The sequence below is a fragment of the Corythoichthys intestinalis genome, chromosome 3, assembly GCF_030265065.1.
Source record: "Corythoichthys intestinalis isolate RoL2023-P3 chromosome 3, ASM3026506v1, whole genome shotgun sequence".
In the NCBI taxonomy this organism is placed as follows: domain Eukaryota; kingdom Metazoa; phylum Chordata; class Actinopteri; order Syngnathiformes; family Syngnathidae; genus Corythoichthys; species Corythoichthys intestinalis.
In genome coordinates, this window is record NC_080397.1 from 33,633,329 (window position 1) to 33,657,942 (window position 24,614).

The window sequence follows — 24,614 nt, forward strand, 5'->3', positions numbered from 1 at the left end:
CCTGTGGATACATTCTCACTTGATTCTGACCATTACTCTTGCAATAATGGGGGTTTAAAAAGCACAGGGTCACCTTCAGGAAAACAATTTGGCAGAATGATTACAGGAAAGTTTAGGGTTCATGAGTGAGTCAGCATGGAGTAACAGAACCTATAGGGTGTAAATATTGAACAACAGAAATAATGAGGCCATAAAGTCACACTCTTTGGAGGATTGGCCCAAGCTACATACTACCTATCTAATTTTAATTATGAAATGGCTTCAACTTTGCAGTTTGCTGTTAACTACTACCATGACGCATGCTCATTCTGTTACAAAGGGTTGGTGAACTTTGACTTATGTTTGGTTCTTTCATTGTAGCAATCTACAATTATGATCCCAATGGTGAGCTGGAGCTGTGTTTACAGGTTGGGGACACAGTGCATATCCTCGAGAAATTGGAAGGTGAGTGAGGCTGAATACACGCCAAGATATACACGATGTATGAAGAATTTGTAATACGCTATATCACGTTATTGAAAATACGAAAATCTTGAACATGCTCCTAAATTATAATATTTCTATTACCTGTTGAAATAATGCATTTTTAACGTGGCAAAATAAGAAGACTATATGTATTCTGATCTAATAAAGCCGGTAATTAAGACAAGGCAATTATGTCAAGTTTATTTAATGTTTGTTTACCAACCGTTTGGCCACTCCGCGTGAGCCCACAAGGAAGGGGAGTTGACTGAAATAAGAGAGGAAGGGATTTTTAAAAGCGTATCCCAATTAATATTTTGATGGAATGGAGAACCTTTCTTTCTGTCATTAAATATGTTGAGGAATAATTAAAATGAGTGTGCCGTCTTCAGCATTGACCTCCTGAAGCCAAGGCACAACCGATATTACTCCCACTGCCATTATCGCTCTCTCCTCAGTGAAACATTATTGTTTATGTATGTTTATGTGACTAGGCTGGTATCGAGGATACACACTGCGAGAGAAATCACATAAGGTATGTGTATTATTCATCAGAACATTATTTGTTTGACCTTAATGAAGGCTGTAAAACGAGTGACCTTTTTATTCTTTTCCCTGAAGTTTCAATAACTGATCAAGGGGATATGTATGTTTACTATTGCTGTTTCCTGGTAAATCTAGTAGCCAGCTTTGATAGCTCCACTGAAGAACGAGGAATATTACACCAAAGTTTAATTTCAGAAATGTAAATGATCGGTCCATTGAGAACCTGCCAGAACATAATTTACATACCGAGCAGTTTTCATAATTAACGCGATTAGCATATCAACCATAGTCATTCATATTGACAATCTATTGTCATGCCGAATAAACATGATGCCATACTTATTTCTTAAAATTTCTCTTTGTCTCAACATGTTGAAATAATGATGACGAAATAATTTTAAGGCTAGCAATGTGAATGTAAATATTGACTTTCAAATTATTATTCACCTAGCAAATATTCATAGGGTTCAAAATACATCATGAAAATGGCTCTTTGTAATCTGCCAGAAAACAAAATCATATATTGACCAGATGGTGCAAAAGAGACCAAATGAAAATTAAGTTAATAAGGCTAATCGTGCCTATTATGCAAATTTCTCAACACTAGCATATTAGAGTCCCTCAGTTTTACATACCGGCAATATATCTTAAGTGTCATCAAGATATCAACATGTTAAAGTTCACCTAGTTGGCTACTAGCTTATAAGAGCTTCAAAGTCTATAGGCTATGTTCATACCGTAGGGCTTAATGCACAAATCCGATTTTTTGTCACATCTGTTTTTTGGCATGCCCGTTCAGACTGCCTTTGTCTATTGAGCCCGTTCAAGTATTACATATGCGCACTAATTCGCAGTCCGAAACGCGCTAAGCAAGAGGAGCCGCATGCGCAGAAGCATCAAAACAAATGACCACACATGCTGGCTGTCATCCGTCATTCCAGGGAGATCATATTTTGATTTCCAAAAATAGGACACAAATAACAGACATAAATAATCCCCGTTTAGATTTATATTCAAAGTTTATATGGATCGATAGCATGCATGCACTGTCCGTGCATGACACACCCACATAAGGACAGTTTGCACCGACTCGGCCGTGTAAGCAATCTTGAAATATTGCTAATATAGAGCAGGGAGAAAATGGAGCATTTCCCAGGCTTATCCCCAACCCATTTTAATTTTTGTATGACTGTTGTCACGTCCGACCCTTCCCCAAAAGCCGTGTTCAAGGCAAGCTAGGCGGTAACGCACAGCTGCACCGCTGCCGGTGCACCCTCTCTCTCTCTCTCTCTCTCTCTCTCTCTCTCTCTCTCTCTCTCTCTCTCCCTCTCCCTCTATCTTGCTCTCGCGCTCGCTCTTTGATGACATAATTGCTGCATGAATTCAGATTTGGGAGTCTTGACAGTTCAGACCGCTGCGACATTCTGGAAAAATGTGGCCCTGATCGTATTTAAGCCACATACGAAAGTGACCAAGATCAGATTTGAAATGGTCCCCTTCTATGCAACTTCTCCCATTCAGACCGTCAAGTTAATGCCTCACTCGAGTCGGAAAAACACAAAAAAAATTGGATCCGTGCATTAAGACCTGCGGTATGAACCGAGCCTTAGTGACACACTAACTAAGGCAGAGGAAAAAGATTAAAAAATGTTTGCACTGTTACCCTTGTTTATATGAAATTAAAGTGTGTTGAATTGATTTTAAATGATATTTTGATCGGGTCATTAAAGTGTTTGATTTTTTTCTCAGGGAATTTTTCCATCTTCTTACATTCACTTAAAGGAGGCATCAGTTGAGGGAATTGGGTAAGGTCACATATCAGTACACAAGTCATTTTCGAATAATACACTTTGCTTTTGGTTTTCCACACCACCAGCGACATAGAAGTGCATTTATAATTATCTTAACTGTAGGTTTAGAAATGCCTTTCTTGGCTGTGAAAGGAAACATTTGTCTATTTATCACGTATACAAATACTGGTTAGCCCTTTGAAATTATACGATACGCTGTGTGAGCAATGAGCCACTTTTCCAATATCCTATTATTCTGCTTTTGTGGCCTGTAGCCAGCAGGAAATAATTATTCCAGCAGATTTACCACTGGTGCAGGAGCTTGGGGCTACTCTCAGGGAATGGGCGCAGATATGGCACAAGCTCTTTGTGGTAGGTGTACTGTACTCTGTCTCATTCTGCGCATATCTTGGACTCCTTTAATAAATACTTCAATACTTTTAAAAGTAGAACAGTGTTGCCTTGAAAGTTGCAGTGTACAAGTTTATAAATTTTTGTCGTCTGACAGGCAAACAAAGTCTCCCTGTTCCGGAGTGTTCAGCAGATGGCCTACAGTCTTATAGAATATCGATCACAGATAGTGTCAGGAACACTACCCAAGGATGACCTTGTAGAGCTAAAAAAGAAAGTCACTGCCAAGATAGACTACGGAAACCGGTATGAATCATGTTGACTTACTGCCCTACGATAATTTGGACTCTGACACCACTGTAAAGTTTATATGCTTGAGTCATAGCACTCCGATTATTTGTTAACCCATGTGGTACTCAGAATTTTGGGCTTGGATCTGGTCGTGCGAGATGAAGCTGGAAACACACTGGATCCTGACTGCACAAGCACAGTCAGTCTGTTCCGGGCTCACGAGACTGCATCCCGTTGTGTTGATGACAGGATACAAGAGGAGAAGGTATGAACATTTATTATTGACACTGTTTTTTGTTGTTGTAAATATTTTGATTTTTTTCTTCTTCTTCAGACACGATTACAAAATCATGAAATGAGGCGCCAAGCTTTGTTTAGTACTGTTCACACCTATAGTCTCCTCATGAACCTGAAAAACTTTGTCTGCAACATTGGAGAAGATGCTGAGCTACTCATGTCTCTTTATGACCCAGATCAGTCAGAATTTATCAGGTGAGCTCCTCACCTCTCGCCGAACTGTATAGTGTAACGCCATGGTTATTTCTGACATGATGTAGATGGATGACTAACGGTAGATAAAAATTGTTTGTAATAGGCTGAAATGTGTCAAAAACTGACATGTTTGAGTGTGACTCGTAATGTGAAAATAGACTGCAGTATAGAATTCCTTTCAAATGCAAATGAAGTATACATAATTTATAATTAATAATTTAAAGTTGTAAACTGCTGCCTCCTCTGTAATACATATCATGACCTTGAATAATCTCCGATAATTCAAAATTAGATTTGAATCAGATTCTAAAATTTTAGGTGGAATTAAGAGCGGATTGTAGTATAATAAAAATACAGCAAAAGTTATTTGTGAGAAATCCTTTCAGCTTTCAACCAGATGTTTCATCAAATTTCATAGGCCATCAACTCCATTTTTATTTTTTATTTTTACTTGGACAGGAATATCTTTCCTTCATTTTGCTTATTTTTCCAGCATTTTTGGTATTTGACAATTCAACAAAATGCAAAGATAGCCTATCTTGGTCAAATATTACTTTTTCACATAATGGGGGCATGATGTCTAAATTGTGGATCTTTGAATAGATAGATGGATTCAAAATGCATTATTTCCTGCTACAAATGATCAGACGTGTATGTGACACGTTACATGTCCTCCATTACATTTACTTGAGTAACTTTTTGGGAAAAATGTACTTTTAACCCTTAAAGACCTGCAACATTAAGCAATTATCAGAGAATCCCAAAATTTGAAAAATAAGGTCCTAATGAAACCTTTTTCAAATTTGTAAAAAGAATTTGTCAAAATGAGTATTTGTAATAAGCTTTCTAATATCTATAAACCTAGCTAAATCCTGTTTTTTTTTTTTCTCATGGAACCTGCAGATGTATGTGTTGACTTGCAGCCATCATTTTTTTTTTTTCAAAAAGAAAAGTCAAAATTCTGAATTACTCTAAAAATCATGAAATTTTAGGTGTATCAAATAAGATACATTTGGCAATAAAGGGCTAACAGTAGTTTTACTGAGCCATACTTTTTGCTTTTACTTGAGTAGATTTGTGAAGAAAAAAACGCTACTCTTACTCCGCTACTTTTGGGCTAAACGAGTCATTTTTTTCTTATTTATGCTACATATTAGATTTTCCTTTAAAAAAAAAAAAAATACTACACAATCTGACGCAAGCTTGCTGTTCTATGACCACACCAGCCTGTTCAATCACGTGGCGTCTTTAAAGCACCGTAAGTATTTGACATACAGTAGAGCGCTGCCCTCAACATGACTCAAAAGCGCAGATTTAAACCTCTCTCCCAGTTGTAATTTGGCACCCATTGACCACGGAAAACCGGAGATAGGATCCTTTTAATTTCATAATAGTAACTATATGGAACTATTCACTATTCAAACTAAAAACTACAGTATTTTTTTCCACCAGAGACATGCTGTTTGGACGAATAATGCTTCATTTCTGTTTTTTTTTTTCTCTTGCCGGAATTCAATGATTTTTTTCCCCCCCATTTGGCTTAATGTGGTTATGTAATGGGTTATTGTACAGTATCATTATGGTAAATGGTGTTATACTTGTATAGCGCTTTTCCACCTTTCAAGGTGCTCAAAGCGCTCTACACTACATTGCCATCTACCTATTGGTGACGCAGCACCAGGAGCAATGTGGGGTTCAGTATCTTGCTCAAGGATACTTAGGCGAGTTCATCAGGGCAGAGAATCGAAGCCACAACCTCTGGGTTGGGAGACAACTACTCTACCACTGAGCCACGCCACCCCACAATATCATTATAACAACAGTTCCTGTAGATTTTTCTGAGAGAAAAAAACCCCCCCAAAAAATCAAACAAAAATAAGCAGTTACACACAATGTTACTCATTACTTGAGTATTCTTTTCAGCAAATTCTTTTTTACCTGTACTTGAGTACATTTTTTTGGATGGCTGCTTTTACTTTTACTTGAGTAATATTATTTTGAAGTAACACTACTCCTACTTGAGTCAAATTTTTGGCTACTTTACCCACCTCTGCTCTTTATACAAAGCCCGTACAACATGTGTGCACCTGATTTGAAGCCCACGTAAAAGCAGCCCGTTACAGCAGAGAGTGGCAATTTTTGTACAAGTAATTTGAAATTTAAGTGCCATAATATATCCAGTTGAAATTCCAATATCGTGAAAGAAAATATTTACAGAAGTTTGCTTTTCGCAAGTATGTTTCTCTTATTTTAATACAAAAATGCTATTCCTAAAGTTGTCCTTATTTAAATTCATGCAGTGAGAACTTCTTGGTGCGGTGGGACAGCATGGGGATGCCTAAAGAAATTGAAAAACTCAACAACCTTCCAGCACTCTTCACGGTAACCCAAATCACAAACTGCCGACCATTCTTCAGCTTTTGAAAATGATACAAAACTGCCTGAATTCTGTGACAAATAGGACAATTTGCTTCTAAATATTTAACCATTCCTGAAAGTGTAACTGGTCATGGACTACTATTTCTTGCCCAACACCAATCATCCACAAGCTCTATTTCAACTGTTGTTATGAATGCCATGCAAACATAAAAACAATATTGTACTTGCAGTTATTTGTACCCTTGTGACATTTAGAAAGCTGCCCAAAATATGAATTCATACAGATGGAAAGTTTCTTGGGTTTCAACAAGTAATTTTTATTGGTTGGATTTTTCTATCCAGGAGCTAAGCAGAAGTGACCTAATGAGGCAGCGTCTCTTCCTGGTGTGTCAGATCATCAGAGTAGGAAGCATGGAGTTAAAAGAGGGAAAGAAACAAACAGGCGGGCTAAGGAGACCCTTTGGTGTGGCTGGTGAGATGCTTATTCAGATCATAAAGACAAATACAGATATTTCTTTGTTCTGCAATACCTTTGAAATTGTACTCATGTGTAAAATGAGAGATCCATGTGCTGAATTGAATAGGAACACCTGTTTCCTGACCTAGAAAATGCAGAATGATGTGTGGAAACTGGTTGAGCAACCATCTTTTTGTATTTGGCCTGACGATTAGCCTATTTGTTTGAGAAATGCGTGCTTCTCAGCAAATGGAGTGAAACCACAGCCAAGAAACGTGTCTAACTGGGAAGATGTCACATTTTTCTTGTTTGCCAGGAAAATTGAACACATCAAGAAAAGAGCTGGGTAAAATGCACAATTCTGAAGCAACCCTGTTTTTGTAAAATGAAAATCAGGAAAGGATGGTCTGCTGCAGTATTCTGCATAGATGCTTTGATAAATCTGAGGAGAAAGGAAAACTGATTGTGTTATCTCATTATTATTAGAAAAACATTAAATTGTTTATCTTTATTTTAAACATCAGTAGACACTTCAGGTTTGATCATTACTCCAAAATATTTCCCTTTCATTGCTCTTGGTCTGGGAACAAACTCTTGCACAAAAGTGGGGGAAAAAAACGTTCTGCACTTTCTGCCTGGCAATAAATATTTGATTTAGAAGTACTGCTTTGTTTTTGGCTCCAACATTCTTCAACGAAGAATGGAGAGTAATTCAAGAAGTAAAGTGAAAGAACTGAATGACAGTTGATTTAAACCATTTCTTTCCATGATGATTGGAAGGAATGTTAAGTTACTTGCCAGTGGATGAACTAATGGCTGTTAGCAAACTCAAAGTTTTTCATTTACATTAAACCGTTAGGTGCAGCCAATTTGAGGGGTGTCATGCACAAGATTACAAGATTACAGTTGCAGATTCTCAGCTTCATATTGCATAACTAGAAAGTCAAAAAATTTGTTTTCGGCCATCTGCTAACAACTTCACACTGTAGTAGACTGTGAAAAGCGACATAATAAAGTGTTACAGCTTCTGTTTGTAAATATAAGGTTAGCATACGGCTCTTATTCTGACCACAACTTCAAACACCTTGAGACCACCCAAAGGATGCTGGTGTCAAAAAACAGTGGCCCACACAAGTGTCAATTTTATTTCTGTACAGCACTTTTGATGCAGCTCTTGTTAAAGTGACCTTAAAATAAAGCCGAGTTGAGTCAACCCAAAATTCTTTGATGTTGAGCCAAAAATTATATGTTAAGGGTGAAATATATGGCTTTAGAAGAGTAAAACAGAAAACCTTTGAGGGAAGTTCACAAGAAGTCGATAGTCCATTTGACAGTCTGCTTTGATGTTATTACTTCATACACAAGAATTTTAAATACTTTGAGGGTATGAAATTCCAGAGTTCTTAACCATAGCTTTTTTCACAAAACCAGCTTAAGTTATGGAATTATCGGAAACATAAACAAACCACAGTATGTTTTTTTTTTTTGTGTGCAGTACATAGCATTCCATTTTGTGTGGTTTGACAACATTTTCTCCTTATTGATTTTTGACAAATGCCACTTTAATCATGCACTGTATATAAAATGCCAGACAGCAAAGTGGACAAAAAGTCATTTTCACAATGCTCTATTGTAATTATTTTTGTCTACAACCCAAAATACAAAAATACATTCTAAAATTCCATGTTGTGGCGTGTTCATGAACATTTGGACATGTTCTACATTTACAACATTATATATATGTAGCAACAAAGGTTTATGCAAACACATGAGATTGTTTGAATTGCTTCTAGCAATTATTTTATGTTGGTGATCTTTCCAAGTGCGTTTATTACCTCGCAGTTATTCCTTATTCAAGTAGAAATGTTATGCATCCGGCAAAATAAGCTACCCGGGGCATTTTTTGATTATGTGATGTCTTTGCAGTGATGGACATAACGGATATCGCTCATGGCAAAACTGACGATGAGGACAAACAGCATTTCATCCCTTTTCAGCAGTGAGTCTTCTGATGTTGGCACACTTTTTGTACCTTTGAATGCTTCAACTTTCTGTTAAACTGTCACATAATAGGGATGATTGAAATGTTCTTGAGTAGCTTTTGACTTGCTCTGCTCAAGATTTTTGATCAAATAGAACAACTCACCTTCTCACTGTAATGTCTGAATATTAAGTCTTCAAACCACCTGCACAACATTTTCAGTACTTCCAACACTTTTAATAAACTTATTAAAACTACTTATTATTAACTCTTTTCTATGGAAAAATAATGTACAGTAAATGAAAACTTAAGCTAACTTCATCTTTGATTATAAAACTGACTGGGATGTCAAACTCATTTCACTTTAACCAAATTTGAGCTCAAGTGGTTTGGACTACTAATATATAAACATTAGTGGTGTAATAATTGCAACTTGTTCTGATTTATTCCTGCAAATAAGTTTCTTATTTAAAAAAAATCGTATACAGTTATTGATTATATTATTGCAAATTCATATCATATCATGAGTAATCTGAAATTTTCCAGTCACAATCATGTCTAAGGCTATATACCCAGATGTTTATTTTCTTTTCTTTATTTATTATCGTCACTTTCAGAGTTACTCAGAGAAGTTGCGAATGGATAGTAATGAAACGTCTTTACCTCAGCCAGAGCGACACAATTTCAGAAGCAGTGCCTTTTTGATAACATGGTTTCTGGAAATTTACCTAACAGTTAATCGACGCTACCAAATGATAACGCAGCTAACCACATTCTACGATCTAGGCAATAACTTAACTCATTTGCTCCCAAAAACGCATAAATACGTTCTATTTTTAATTGCTTCAGTGTCCCAAAAACGTATTTATATGTCTTTTGCGTTTTTTTTCCACAATCGGCATCTACAGGTTCCCATGTATCTTAGATAGAATGCACAAAGCTCAAAACCCATTTTAAAGCAATAAAACTGGCCACTGGAGGGCAGTAGCGCATTTGGTAAGACCCCCCCAACCCGATTCAACCAGTACAGCGTAGTTGTGTTGCTCGCCTAGCAGAGCCCACTCCGCAGGCTTGCCGGTTGCCCTCCCCGCAGACTCCAGTGTCTCGCACGGAAACGCGCACGGCCAAACCAGTTCCCCCCCAGGAACACAAGTTCCCCAGGCGAACGAGGCAGTGGTCACCACAAAAGAAAGACTTAAAAAAAAATCCATCTTTACGATAGCCTGGTACTCCAGACTCACCGCTGTTCCAGCTATTGAGTCTGGCCACCATTAAGCGGATAAAATTTCCAGGGCTGAGCAAGCCACAGCAAACAGACAGCGGAGTGGACCAATCAGCGACGGGCGGGACGAGGGACTTGCGCGCGGAAGTAAACATACGAGGAGAGCGGAGTTTATTCAACATGGCTAGCGCGAGACAGACTGTTGTCAATGACTTGTGTCGATGTGTTTTTGGTAATTTAAAACTGATTTTACCGTGGATTGGAACATATTCTCGACTCTCTTCTGTTCGCCATCTATGTTGTTGTGGTGGAGACGACTTCCGACGCGGAAGAGTGACGTTGCTCGTTAAGAACACGTCACGCAAATAAACGAATCTGATTTGTCGATTGATTTTGTACTTGCTCGAGAGGCCGTTAATGGGCTGGGTCCCAGACTACACTCTCAGTGTTTGAAAAACACAGGGAGAACAGTCTGGCCGTGTCAGGCAATCTGTACGAGACAGGTGGCAATGAGGGAAAAGTTTAACCCGCTGTCGCGGCCACCAAGCGTCATCTCTCAGTTATGTGTGAATAAATTGTTACTTTGCTATCAAAAGCTCTGTTTGCTGTTTATGTTATTTTGTAAAAGGAAAACATTATTCAGATTTTTGGGATGTAACTAAAACAAAAAATAGCTGTGTTAAAGTCAAAGTTATGTTTGAAATGTATGCTTTCACAAAAAGCTCATTTTCTCCGTTTTTTCATCAGAAATTGGAAAATTGCTCAAACTAAGCTATTTTCTAATGCTGATTTTTAAAGAATGAAAAAAGATAAGAACTTATTTTTTTTCTGCTGAAAGAAGAGAGTCTAATCTTTCATTTGGTGGGTTCCATGTTTATATAGCAATAGAACAGAATTTCCTGTGGGCCTTACAAAAACAGTCAAAATCCAGTAAAACGGCTGGGAGCGAAGGGCATTGCTCCGGTGAAAATGGCCGGGACTGAATGAGTTAATTGACTCCACCTTATGCAATCGATTAACGGAACCCAATACTATGTTGCTGGAAAGAAAAACAACATGAAGAAATAAAAAAGCCATGTAGGAAAAAACATGATTTTTTTTTTTTTTGTGAAAAATACTTTTTATCTTGTAAAGATTTTTGTCATAATAATAACATTGCCTTATTTTATCATTTAAGGGCCATTTTACATAATTTGTCTTATTTTTCAATGTTTATGTTGTTCTTTATGTTGTTTTTAATAATTAATTATGACTCTTTTGGGGTCCCATATAAATCTGGTGTATGCATATTCAGCAAAACAGGCCAAAGCACTTTCTACATTTTCGTATGAATGGCAGATACATTCATGACAAACACGTAGAAGCTTTAAAACCGCTATATTGACAGCCACCAAGATGAAAATATTCGACATTTAAGCTTCATTACATTTTACATACTGTATATCATAACATATTTGTACAATGCTGGCCAAAAGTATTGGCACCACTGCAATTCTGTCAGATAATGTTTTATTTTTCCCGGAAAATGTTTGCAATTAGAAATGCTTTGGTAGTTATATCTTCATTTATTTCGCTTGCAATTAAAAAACACAAAAGAGAATGGAAAAAAATAAAATAAAATAATTTTACACAAAACTCCAAAAATGGGTCAGATAAAAGTATTGGCACCCTTTGAAAAATCATTTGATGCTTCTCTAATTTGTGTAATTAACAGCACCTCTTACTTACCTGTGGCACATTACTAAATCACACGTGCAGCCAGTTAATATGGATTAAAGTTGACTCAACCTCTGTCCTGTGTCCTTGTGTGTACCATATTGAGCATGGAGGAAAGAAAGAAGACCAAAGAACTGTCTGAGGACTTGAGAAGAAAAATTGTGAGGAAGTATGGGCAATCTCAAGGCTACAAGTCCATCTCCAAAGACCTGAATGTTCCTGTGTCTACCGTGCACAGTGTCAATTTCAATGAAAGATTATGCGGATGGTGGCTAAAGAACTTCGACTAACATCCAAACAAGTTCAAACAGTGTCAACCTGTACTATCCATCGGCGTCTGAATGAAAAGGGACTCTATGGTAGGATACCCAGGAGGACCCCACTTCTGAGCCAGAGACATAAAAAAGCCAGGCTGGAGTTTGCCCAAACTTACTTGAGAAAGCCAAAAACGTTTTGGAAGAATGTTTTCTGGTTAGATGAGACAAAAGTAGAGCTTTTTGGGAAAAGGCATCAACATAGAGTTTACAGGAAAAAAACGAGGCCTTTAAAGAAAAGAACATGGTCACCACAGTCAAACTTGGTGGAGGTTCTCTGATGTTTTGGGTTTGCTTTGCTGCCTCTGGCACTGGAATGCTTGACCTTGTGCATGGCATTACGAAGTCTGAAGACTACCAACAAATTTTGCAGCATAATTTAGTGCCCAGTGTGAGAAAGCCAGGTCTCCCTCAGAGGTCATGGCTCTTCCAGCAGGACAATGACCCAAAACACCCTTCAAAAAGCACCAGAAAACGGTTTGAGAGAAAGCGCTGGAGAGTTCTAAAGTGGCCAGCAATGACTCCAGCCCTGAATCCTATAGAACACCTGTGGAGAGATCTGAAAATGGCAGTTTGGAGAAGGCACCTTTTAAATTTCAGAGAGACCTGGAGCATTTGGCCAAAGAAGAATGGTCTAAAAATCCAGCAGAGCATTGTAAGAAAGAAACTCATTGATGGATACCGGAAGCGGTTGTTCACACTTATTTTGTTTAAAGTTTGTGCTACCAGGTAGTAGGGTGCCAATACTTTTGTCTGGCCCATTTTTGGAGTTTTGTGTAAAATGATAATGATTTTTTTTTTTTTTTTTCATTCTCTTTTGTGTTTTTTCCATTGCAAGCAAAAAAAATAGATATTACGACCAAAGCATGTGTAATTGCAATCATTTCTGGGAGAAATTGAGCATTATCTGACAGAATTGCAGGGGTCAATACTTTAGGCCAGCACTGAATATAAATAAATAATGTTCAAAACTGTCTGAAGACATTGGCCGTAAATGAAACCAAACATTTTATGTCAGGTTCAAGCTATCAGGCCGTCAACTTCTTGTGTTGCTATTCAATATGGCATACACAGAAAAGCCCAAGGGTATAGTCACGTGGCATAGTTTTCCCTTGATACAATTTGATGTCCATTTTCTTGTCAACTATCAGACATGTGTTTGCAGTACTCTTTTTGTCTTATTTTTACCCTTGTGCACTTTCTCAGGATAGCAATGGAGACCTACATTCGTCAGAGGCAACTCATCATGTCTCCCCTCATCCCATCTCGAGTCATAGGAGAGAATGAGCCACTCACTGCTGTTTTCAACAAAGTCATTGCCACGAGGGAGGTCAATCATAAAGGCCAGGGTAAAATAAAGTGCTCACATACGTTCTTTCCCCTGTGATTTTGGAGGTCGTTCTAAATTGACCTTTTTGTTTTGAGGGAAATAAATCATGCGGGACTACAATATCTAAGTTTTTGTTGTCTGCCTCATTGGCTTTCTTTTCATGTCTGCTGGCAGGGTTGTTTGTGACCCTGAAGCTACTCCCAGGGGATCTTGCACAGGTCAGGAAAGACTACCCTCACTTTGTGGACCGTAGCACAGCCATCGTCAGAAAAATGGGCTTTCCAGAAATCATCCTCCCAGGTGGCTTAAGTCTTTGTTTGCTCTACATACGATAGGGTCATGTTCATTCTAATTGCCTGCAGAACTGCAAGTAGGCTGCATAAATTGTTGCCACATTTACCTGATCATCTATTCTCCTTTCTCCAGGTAACGTCAGGAATGATATTTATGTAACCTTGCTGCAGGGAGAGTTTGATCGTGGTAAAAAGAAGACACCCAAGAATGTGGAGGTCATATTGAGTGTGCATGATGATGAAGGCAATGCGATGGAGGTAATATGATATGATTGATTTTAATACTGTAATGGCATTTAACAACGTAAAATGACATTTTTACACAGAGTATATTTTTTACCAAATATTCAGTTTTTACATATTTTAGGTTTGCCCTGCAATATTTTTATTGGGCGGACCACTGCATAATTGCAATTTGGGACCTGTGGAGTCACCTACAGTTAGACCTCGATCTAACATACTAAAAAGCGGGAGGGGTTGTCGGTTATTGCAGATTGTCCATTAAATTGAAGACCTTTTTATTCGTTGCTAAAAGTGTTGTCTAAAAATATTTTAGAAGTTTTCCCTTTGCCTTGAAAAATTGCTTTGACAGTAGGGCTGCTTACGATTATTTTTATTATTGATTAATTGGACGATTGATTAATCGATTAATCAGATAAATGTCACTTTTTAAAATTACCTTCACCCTTTAACTTGAAGTTGTTTTAGACATGTTTTAAGTAACAATGAAGACAAAATGGATGACTATTTCCTTCAAAAATATTTTATTACAGCTTCCTGACTTAACTGTAGTCTACAACTGTACTGCTTTAAGTACATAAATCTTTTTTAATTTAAACTTTTTAATAAAGGTTCTGAGTATAAAATATAAACATAATTTTCTCAGGTCACGAATCACACAAAAGTCCTGTTCATTTAAATTGAAAAAAAAAAGTGCTGCTAATTGGCTTTTTTTTTTTTCTTGTGGGCAAACTGCTGATAAAAATTGTGTCAACTGACTCATTTATTTCCTTCAAACTAAACAACAACATCGAATAACGAGGTGGCAGACTGTAATGAATCAGTTTTCTTTATCAAATCCAGATCCAGTTTCAAAGCGCACACCCTAGTATGACTATTTACAGTTTGAATGAGTTTATGTTGAAAGGAGACTCTAAACTTTTATATGAATGGGTTTATGTGTGTGGTTTCGTTATAAATAGAAATGAGACAACTTTAGTATCTGACAATAACAAGTGCAAATATGCATCTTCAGAATACAAGCAAACACTTAAGACACTGATTAGCGTAATCGCTAACTAGCTTAGCGCTTCCCTCTGTGCTAAGTAGTATCGTCTCATCAACAAAGAATACAAACAATACAATTGGCTTCATTTACTAACCATGACGGAGGCACACCGGATCTAACAACACAAAAGACAATCTAACTCTCGACACTTCGTAATATTATTGATTCAGTAGCCAAACCTGAGTGCAGCGGTGAACTCTGTCTGTTGCTCTAATAACTGGTGTGTGTTTGTGTGTTATCACACAAACAAGGACCCACACAGGACTGCTCATCGCTGCCGGCAATAAACTTTTAACAAATTCGGTGGCAACTAAGTTTTTAATCGATTTAATTGATTTATTTGATTAGTAGTTGCAGCCTTATTTGACGTTTTGATGCTGTCATAAAAGTGTTGTGATACAGTGGTAGACTCCAATTTGTGAATGTGTTCCAATTAGTCACGCATGCTAAGGTTAGCGTGCGTTCTTTTTTCCCCCCCTCCATTACATTTAGATACAAGATTGAAGGGCTTGTCAAGTGAAAACAGTTGTGCTGGTTTTGAGTTAATTCTTCTACGGAACCAAACGTGTTACAGGTTGTTGTGTTGAGTGTCTTTTTCAAGATAATGATCATTAAGCAAACATATTGTGCGTATACATGTAATTGTACATAGTAATTGTATCTAATTAGCAAGAATCTGTCTGTCTGAAGCTTTATTGACAGACTATGACTTGCATGGTTGTCAAATTTGCTGAGTGCGTGTTAGCCAGGGGAAGAAGTGAATGGCGGACGAATGCCCTCACAATCGATTGTTCCCATGTCCACCACCAGACGTCACCATTTCTTCGGAAAACAATCTCTCACTCTGCGTTGAGGACGGTGTTGTCAACTCGCTTTCATTATCCTCCCAGTGCTAACGTTCTTTTTCTCGAGTTTCCAGCCGACTTTTAGCCTTCCTAAAGTTCGCTTTTCTAGCTTTCAAAACCAACAAAAATAAATGAATGAGTATTGATGTGTTGTGTAGTGTGCACATTGTCAAACCAATTCCACGTCATAGTAAGGTTGCTCCTGCTGAGGCACCATCGCCACAGAGTCAATTGCTCGCTAATTTGTTTGGCAGCCGTTCTAAATATTAATAGCTGATGCACAAATGGATAATTTATCAATTTAATGGGTGGGCCACATGTGACTGTGTAAAATGCGTATTCACATGTTCTAGTGACAAATGAAGTAATTGACCAATCAGTGATATTGTTATGTAATTACATACAACGTACATGTAGACAATTATAGGATAGAAAGAAAATGGATACTTTGTTGTTGCATGAACCATCATGCAATTTGTATTATACTGTATGAATCCTGGAGAATTCTAACTTCAGCAATGTTTAAATCCGCATATAATCTTAAATTCGTATTCATGCCATTAATTCTGATTTTCATTTCATAGAAGGCAATATTTCCTGGGGCTGGTTACGATGGCATTACAGAGTACAAGTCTGTTATTTACTACCAAGTTAAGCAACCTTGTTGGAATGAAACAGTGAAGGTAAGCTTACTAACATGCACCAGTGAGCATAACATCCCATTGCTGAAATGTGTTAGTGAAATGGACTTAGCACAGCTTAGTGTAATGAAATCATTATAAAGGAATGATACTGGGCCAGAATGTGCCGATAATGTTGATCTCCTTACGCCATCCTTTATTTTGGAGTTGTAATTCCTTTGATTTTGTCTCCACTTTGCAAGGTGACAATTCCCATTGAAGATGTGTGCCGCTGTCACCTGAGGGTGATGTTTCGACATAGATCCTCCCAGGACTGTGAGTCACACTGACATAATGTTACTTATTTGTATGACAAACACCCACGTGTAATCCTTTCCACCATGGTAAATAGAGCTGATCTGTTCCTCTGTATCCTTCAGCTAGGGACAAATCGGAAAAACCCTTTGGTATGGCTTTCGTCCGCCTAATGAGAGGAGATGGGACAACACTCAGGGATGGAAGGCATGAACCTATCGTCTATAAGGTAGTCTACAAAGCTTGAACTTTCATTTAAAAACAGTATCGCAGTAATAAATGTATAGTTGGGGGACAACTGACAGTGTATAGATTGATTAATCATATTACTTAAGTGCTAACTCTATTAATTTCTTCGTCAAGAATCGTTTCCTATTTAATGAATTTCTTAGGTTGATGTGAAAAGGCCAGACGATGCAAAAGTTTATCTGACCTTGCCGGGGACTTGGGCTGAAGTGGAGGAGAAGGAGAAACAAACGGGGAAGCAGTTCCATCATTCAGGCCCTGTCACTAAGGACAGCTTTCAGATTGCCACACTTACCTGCTCCACTAAGCTCACACAGAATGGTATTTATCAACACTCATTTTTTATTTAGATAATGAAAAATGTCTTGTTCTTAATTCATTTGGGAGGTAGAAGTATGACTCCCCTGGCACGTTGATGGAATTTAATTAAACCTTTTTCTTGTTGCTCATATTCTTTTATTGATTCTTGCTTATAAATGCAAATCCAGTTGGTTTGGTGTAAATGAAACTTCATGTTCATCAACCTTAATTAATGCGTTATGATGAAAGTTAAACTGATGTATTCATAAATTTTTAGTTGATCTACTCGGACTGTTGAACTGGAGGTCTAACCCAGACGATCTTGATCAGATCTTGCAGAGGCTGATGGAGGTGGAAGGGGGGGAGATAGTCAAAGTAGGTGCTTTGTGCTGTTAATGCCTCGCTTCATTTTTAATGGGTTGCTATTTTAAGTAACGTTTAATCACAATTTTATGATAAGGTTTGGTTTTATTTAGTTTCTTCAGGACACACTTGATGCACTGTTCAACATCATGATGGAGACTTCAGAAAAGGACACCTATGACACACTGGTGTTTGATGCCTTGGTTAGTTTTTAAGATCCTGCTAGCTCTATCGCATATTCAGTGAGCATTTTCTTCACTTCCTTACTGGAGTCTCCTTATATTTTTCCCAGGTTTTTATCATCACGCTTATTGGTGACATCAAATTCCAGCACTTTAATCCAGTCCTTGAAACCTACATTAACAAACACTTCAGTGCCACTTTAGCCTACATGTGAGTCTTTCACATCTCAAAGTGCTCGCAATTTGACGAGCTTCATTTGTGTGATTCTCCACCTACCTTATTGTGTAATTAGACCTAAAATCAAATTATTTTTCATTTTCAGGAAGCTTACCAGAGTGCTCAATCACTATGTGGGCCACGCGGAGGAGCCAGCCCTGACTGAGAAGCTCTATGCGGGACTGAAGGCTCTCAAGTATTTGTTCCGGTTTATTGTTCAGTCTCGGATTCTCTATTTAAGGTACATAAGAGGCATTCATTCTCCCACTTGTACTACTCTTGTGGAAGATTATCTTTCACATTTGATTCACCGTTACAGGTTTTATGGAAACAGTGAAGATGGGGATGCTTTCTTCAACTCAATTCGCTCTCTATTTCTGTCGTTCAACACGCTCATGGACAGACCACTTGACGAGGGAGTCAAAATAAAGGTTTGAGCTGTGTGGTTAGGTTATTTTATTGATTTCCTGCTCAAAGCTTTCAATGAATTTAGCAGTTCATTTCTCTATGCCTAGTCAAACTGTGAATAGTTTACCAAATCACTGCTAGGCAAGGACGCAGGTTTGCATAGGGACGGAAGGGACATAACACTACCAACATTTCAGGATGCTCAAATAGTCTCCACCAACTTTTAAGCAACCATATTTGCATTATATAATGCCTTCAGTTATATAGGCAATTTAGATTGTCTTCCCATATGTTGTAAGGATAGAATTGACCCTACCATTAATAAGTGAATTACAGTACTTTAATTATGTTCGGACTTACATTGACCCCTTTTCACTTGCTGAATGTGCCAGTCCATTTTACTCCCCCTCAAACGCATGTTTGATTGGCTGATGACTTGATCCCCACCCCCATACACACGCATTCACCCCCCACCCCCGACATAAATACAACATGCCGCCTCCTCAGCCCCCTTTCGGAGACGAGGGATATCAGAAGTTTTTTTCCGCCAGCAACAGCCACTGTAAGTAATGTAAAAAGGTAAATGTTGTGTAGTTGGGGAACACATCACTAATTTTCTACTGAAAGTCCAACCTGCAACAGAGTTAGCATAACGTTAATCTGTGCGAATTTCCCGAACTCGAGGAGGAAGCTACTTGAGAGAAATATCCTCCTGGATGTTTTCTACTGTTAACGGTAATTAAACTATAAGAAATGCAGTGAACCAAAGATTACCCCCTTTTCCCCAGTTTTAATTTTTGTTTTATTTATGTGGTCTTAAAGCAGCCTAAAGGAGCTTTCATTTTTTGTTGAGTTTGGCTGTGCTTGTGGACAAAAGCAGTAGTGTTTTACTTAAAGGAAGTCTCCATTTTTATTTATTTTTGTTATTCCCTGACTAATTTATATAGACAGACAATTTTGAGTTTTATTAAGACAAATGTTTATTTTTTTTTTTACATTCCTGTATCCTTAAGAGATGATTATCAAGTTTGTATTTCTTGTGTATGTTAATATAGTTTGTGTTTAAATAACGCAATTTAAATTTGCTAATAAAATCAAGACATTTATTCTGGAATTTTTTCAAAATGTTACTTTATTAGTTTTTGAAAACTAAGGTTTAAGACTTGTTTGTCAGAAGTGTTGTCAGAAGAATAGATATTGTTCAAAACAGTATTTGAAAGCTTGATATTGGTAAAAAAAAGATCGACTTTTAGATGTATGGGCTTAATAAAAACAAATAGTAATATTTACTAAAAGTAAGTGGATTAACACATTAATCTGTAAAGTAGCCTTTAACACTGAAAACTAAACAAGATGAAGAAAATTATTCGACTAGATTTAAGAAAAATGATCAAATTAAGACATTATACTGAAAATTTGCAGTGTGAAAGTTTATATTAGTCAATTAAGATTTATTTTGCATTAATCATTTAGCCTATGAATTATTTAGCTTCTTATTGGTGAGAAATGTAGCCCTGACTGCCGTTCACTCGATCTGTTTGGTCTTATCAATGTCCCGTCCCCAGCAGAAAGTGTGCATGCAGGTTATGCTGTTATATCGTCCCCACCAATATTGAGACCAAACCTACGCCCTTGCCTATAGGAAAAATAGTTGTAGGCTACAAACTGGCATTAACAGCTTGGTAACGAAATGGGCTGCTAAGAAGTTTGTGGAGAATATATCAAGCAAGCAAAGCACACTTTGTATTTTCAGGGGGCGATATTGAAATACCTCCCCAGCATCATTAATGACATCCAGTCTGTGTTTGATCCTGTGGAGTTAAGGTAATTCTCAAGAGGTTCTGCGCTACCAGTAATGAAGCTTTTCATTGTGAATTATTTCTGAGATGTTTCTACTGTAAAGTCAACAATACATTACGTGAGTTGCTTTTGTCTGCAACAATTCCAGCCTAAGAATTGATGTGAACTCTCATTCTACAGCATTCTGCTTGCAAAGTTTATTGAAAGCATTCCTGACTCTCAGCTTGTGCGTCAGAAGCTTGGTTGCATGTGCAAAATGGTGGAGAGTGACCTTTTCATGCAGCCAGGTAGGTGTTTTGAAGCCGGAAGCCACATAATGAAATTTCCCACAAGATGCAATAAAAACAAAAACCACTCCCTCACGCTCTTATAAAACTTTGTCACGGCCCCCACAGGGATGTGAAATGCAGCATGACATTCTGTGACCACATTTCTCTGTTTTTTACCCCGCAGATTGTCGAGATGTGCTTCTGCCACTTGTCAATGACCAGCTGAGTGGGCAGCTGGATGATCACTCCAGTAAACCTGACTACGAAGCCTGTGTCCAAGTGCTTAGCACAGTGTTGGACATCCTAGATCGCAAGGATGTGGTAAGGACCGCAATTTTCGGACTATAAGCTGCTACTTTTTTCCCTCATTTTGAAACCTGCGGCTTATAGTCCTGTGTGGCTTATATATGGCGGAAAACACTCAGGTGACTTGAAGTTCTGCTCCGAGACCTCCAATTAGGCTAAATTTCAAAATTGTCTAACATGCATGCGTGCTACATCATTGGAAAGCTTACAGTCTCAATTTTCTGGGGGAAGACAATTTTTGAACAGGAGGGCATTTAGAAAAAAAGGTGAAAGTATCAGGGAGCATAATTAAAGATACCATGATTTTAACGAGATATTATCGCGTACTTACCACGTTTCGTTCCAAAAACTCAGTGTAGCATGTCTCACCGAGTGTCAAGACACAGCTGTGAATGGCCACGGTCAGACTTTTGGAGGATTTTATGGGTGAAACACGGTAATATAACAAGGGTCACAATGCAGAAATTGCAGACATCAAGGAGTGGTCGAGATTTTCTTTTTCAAATATTTAAATTTTTAAACTTTTTTTTTTTATACATTTCAATTTTTCTTCGTTTGGAACGCTTATTTATCATCTAAAATATCAGGGAAAATGCAACAGTAACAAAAAAAGTACAATTATGCAATAGTTATGAGGTGGATATTCATGACCTATTTACAGACACTTTTTTTCATTGTGACGTAATTTGTTTAAAAGTTTTAAAATATGCGAGTGAGTAATTTCTTTTAAGGTTTTTTTTTTTAAACTAAAAATTAGACATCAATTAATGATTCTAAGCTAAAAAGGATAGCCATTTCAAATAATAAATATAATTACTTACCTTCTATTATGCGCCATGAAACTGCTATATATGTATATATGTGTATATTTATATGTGTATATTTATATGTGTATATATATATATATATATATATATATGTGTATATATATATATATATACATATATATATATGGCGGAAAACACAGACAAGGCTGAAAAAGCAGTTTCTGCTCTTGCACCCCTCTTTAAAGTAAATTGCTGTATTTTAAGCCAAAAGAACTGTTGTGTTTCATAGAACAATGTGTCTATATGCTGCCACAGCAGATTCATAGCGCAATAAACCCCAGAACGATTTTTAATTTGTCCGTTTTACCCTGGAAACCCCCGTTCACAGACGTCGCGCAACCGCCTGTTTCAACCCAGCCATAAAAAGGTTAGTAATCGTCTTTATAATTTGTAATGCCTGTCATTTTTAGCTTTGAATCATTAATTGATGTCTAATATTTAGTTAAAAAAAAAAAAAAAAAAAGAAAGAATTATTCACACATATTTTAAACTTTTAAACAAATTACGTCACAATGAAAAAATTGGCGTCTGTAAAGAAGTCACGGATATCTACCTCATAACTATCGCTTAATTATGTTTTTTTTTTGTTACTTTCTCATTTGCCCCAATATTTTAGATGATAATTAATCGATCCAAACAAAGAAAAATGGAAAAAAATGTTTAAAAGGGTAAATATATGAAAGTTAAGCTCTCGACCACTCATTGATGTCTGCGATTTCTACATCGCGACCCTTGTTATATTACCATGTTTCACCCTTAAAATTCCCGAAAAATCCAGCTGTGGCCATTCACAGCTGTGTCTTGACACTCAGTCATACATGCTACATGGAGTTTTTGGATCGAAAAGAGGTAGGTACGCGATAATATCTGGTTAAAATCGTGGCGTCTTTAATCCTGCTCTCGCGTGCTTTCGCCTCCAGTTAGGGTTTTGCTGTTTAAAAAAAATTTTTTTTTTTTTAAATGCCCTCCTGTTCAAATTTTTTTTTCCTCAGAAAATTGAGATTTTAAGCTTTTCAATGATGTATCACACATGCAAATTGGACAATTTTGAAATTTGGCCAAATTGGGGGTCAGAGAGCAGAGTCAACTGAGTGTTTTCTGCCATATATAGTATACAGTGGGGCAAATAAGTATTTAGTCAACAACCAATTGTGCAAGTTCTCCTACTTGAAAAGATTAGAGAGGCCTTAAATTGTCAACATGGGTAAACCTCAACCATGAGAGACAGAATGTGGGGAAAAAAAACAGAAAATCACATTGTTTGATTTTTAAATAATTTATTTCCAGATGTCATGAAGTATCATCTGGCAAATTTTGTCATTCGGCAAGATAAATTTATTTGTGTACCTCAGTTCAACTCAAACAATTGAAAGTGCTTTACATCATATGAAGATCCACAGAGATAAAATGATTAGTAAAAATCCCCATTAAATAAAAAAAAAGGTGAAAAACAAAGACAATTTAAACAGGAAATAAAATTATACATAAAAATCACATTAAATCATCAAGAGAATTAGGAAATAATAATAAATAATATCTCTTTGTAATTTATATAAAAAAAGATAATGAACAAGTGCAGAACTTAAAAGAAAAATGCTGTAATAACTATTCAAAAGCACTAATGAAAACACTTCAAAAACAAATGCATTAAATAAATTACAATTGTTATTACAATATGATTAACACCCACCCACACAAACCTATATTATGACCCACAGAACACTTTAAAATGCAACTTTTTTTTTCACCTTGACTTAAAACCTTACTCAACTTGTCTTCACTGATGCAAAAGCATCTATTGCACTTTCATACTGTATGACAGTTGTTTTGGAAGGTGCACTTCTTTCCTGGACTTGGTGGGCTTGGACTTGGTGCTGATGTGGATAAGTTCGCTGTAAAAGATGGCCTAGGATGTACAGAGGTAGAAAGAAAATATTTCAGAAGAGCATCTACAAAGAGAAGAAAGCGGAATGTTACATTATATTAGTCAAATAGCTGTTGATTGTGAAACCAGCATGACATAACCATAATAGCGCCTAAATTCTTGCAGTTTACTGTACCTGTCTATGGGATCCGGCCACTATCTTTGATGGGCGTAGTTAAAAGAAAATATATTCTTGAAGCACGGCAACTACACAGGACTATCCAATAATAATCAATTAAATAATATATGACAGCAAAAAAATAATAATAAATTGAAATTGAATATGTTTTTACATGAATGTGATCGCCATTTTAATGAATTAATGACACATTTAGTAACAAATGTTTGCATTTAAATCCGTGGCACTTTTAGTCCCCCATACCACAGAACTTTGAAATTATTAATTCCATATTTAATTGTGTATTTATTGAATTAACCTTGGCACTTTTTAGGCAAGGCCAATTTATTAGAAAAGCACAATTTAACACAAGGTAAAAGTGGTTCACATCACATGAAAATAAGCAAGACAATTTTAGTCTCCCATACACTTTGTCCAAATTTCTCTAAAATTGGAGGGGGAGTAAATTTAACTGAAACTAATCCACAGCTGGCTGAATACTGAAAATATTTTAATACAACAGCCTGGCTAATGATACAGTATAATTTTGCCTTAGCACTAAGTCATATGCTCTATGTAAATAACCGCTAGCTTGCTGTTGCGCTAAGTCTACGTGCTTATGCTGTTGAAAAAAAATAATCACAACAAACCTCTGTTTTTCTTCACGTCTTTGCAGTCTTCTTTCTTTTTCTTCTGACCCGAAGGCCTTTAGTCTTTTCATGAAGTTGACCTGTCACCGTAACGTCGCTCAATTGCCGAGGCTAAAAATAGCACATTCAGGTAGCTCGCTGGTCTGCTGGGTGGCGTGACTAGGGTCCGTGGTGAAATTATTGCATCACAGGAAAAAGTGAAACGGGCAGAAGGAGCACTAGAAAAATGATTTCATTATTATTTAAAGACTTATTATGAACGGTTTTGTTGTTATTTTGTTTTATTGTTTTGTATAATTTTTTGAACACGGC

The 24,614-nt window shown here is 37.1% G+C and overlaps 1 protein-coding gene across 1 annotated transcript in view; it reads left to right on the forward strand.

Annotated features, from left to right (window-relative positions):
* The window catches only part of dock5 (dedicator of cytokinesis 5), a 58,521-nt gene that overhangs the window by 7,859 nt on the left and 26,048 nt on the right, over positions 1-24,614 (forward strand). Inside the window, exons 3-27 of the mRNA XM_057831843.1 lie at positions 361-444; positions 957-997; positions 2,758-2,813; positions 3,074-3,170; positions 3,307-3,455; positions 3,570-3,705; positions 3,775-3,932; positions 6,233-6,314; positions 6,654-6,783; positions 8,695-8,767; positions 13,208-13,350; positions 13,506-13,631; positions 13,758-13,882; positions 16,342-16,440; positions 16,641-16,713; positions 16,818-16,921; positions 17,085-17,259; positions 17,516-17,613; positions 17,715-17,804; positions 17,894-17,994; positions 18,107-18,241; positions 18,320-18,431; positions 20,162-20,232; positions 20,389-20,495; positions 20,662-20,798. Coding sequence (XP_057687826.1) covers positions 361-444; positions 957-997; positions 2,758-2,813; positions 3,074-3,170; positions 3,307-3,455; positions 3,570-3,705; positions 3,775-3,932; positions 6,233-6,314; positions 6,654-6,783; positions 8,695-8,767; positions 13,208-13,350; positions 13,506-13,631; positions 13,758-13,882; positions 16,342-16,440; positions 16,641-16,713; positions 16,818-16,921; positions 17,085-17,259; positions 17,516-17,613; positions 17,715-17,804; positions 17,894-17,994; positions 18,107-18,241; positions 18,320-18,431; positions 20,162-20,232; positions 20,389-20,495; positions 20,662-20,798 — 2,702 coding nt within the window. The remainder of the gene's footprint in view (positions 1-360; positions 445-956; positions 998-2,757; positions 2,814-3,073; positions 3,171-3,306; positions 3,456-3,569; positions 3,706-3,774; positions 3,933-6,232; positions 6,315-6,653; positions 6,784-8,694; positions 8,768-13,207; positions 13,351-13,505; positions 13,632-13,757; positions 13,883-16,341; positions 16,441-16,640; positions 16,714-16,817; positions 16,922-17,084; positions 17,260-17,515; positions 17,614-17,714; positions 17,805-17,893; positions 17,995-18,106; positions 18,242-18,319; positions 18,432-20,161; positions 20,233-20,388; positions 20,496-20,661; positions 20,799-24,614) is intronic.